Here is a 369-nt window from a genome sequence, read left to right as displayed (position 1 = left end):
GCATCACCGACTCTGCGCTCGCCTCTGCAGACACTGGAGTCCAGCAGGTCAGACATTCACTCGTTCATGAAGTTCAGGGCTTTATTATTTTATCTAGTGTACTGTAAGCGGATGTCTTGTGCAGGACGGTCAGCAGCCGGGATGTTTGTACGGTCTGTGGGAAACCCATCGCTGGATCAGAGAGGATGATTCTGGAAGATCTGAAGATCATCAGCCACGCGTCATGCTTCAGGGTAAAACATCAGTCGTGTGACGTGTCTGAATGTGGATCTGATGCTCAGAGCTGAACTCTGAACTCGTGTGTGTCTGTGTGTGTGTGTGTGTGTGTGTGACGTGTGTGTGTGTGTGTGTGTGGCGTGTGTGTGTTTG

The 369-nt window shown here is 50.7% G+C and overlaps 1 protein-coding gene across 5 annotated transcripts in view; it reads left to right on the top strand.

The window, feature by feature from the left end:
* LOC107703118 (sciellin) overlaps nucleotides 1-369 on the top strand; it is an 11348-nt gene that overhangs the window by 10114 nt on the left and 865 nt on the right. For all 5 annotated transcript variants that reach the window (XM_016505642.1, XM_016505641.1, XM_016505640.1 and 2 more), the window contains one exon: nucleotides 125-233. In XM_016505642.1, the coding sequence (XP_016361128.1) occupies nucleotides 125-233 (109 nt within the window). The remainder of the gene's footprint in view (nucleotides 1-124; nucleotides 234-369) is intronic.

Source organism: Sinocyclocheilus anshuiensis, unplaced genomic scaffold (assembly GCF_001515605.1).
Source record: "Sinocyclocheilus anshuiensis isolate Anshui unplaced genomic scaffold, SAMN03320099.WGS_v1.1 scaffold682, whole genome shotgun sequence".
In the NCBI taxonomy this organism is placed as follows: domain Eukaryota; kingdom Metazoa; phylum Chordata; class Actinopteri; order Cypriniformes; family Cyprinidae; genus Sinocyclocheilus; species Sinocyclocheilus anshuiensis.
The sequence above is the reverse complement of the archived record's forward strand: the minus strand, read 5'-3'. Positions and strand labels throughout refer to the sequence as shown.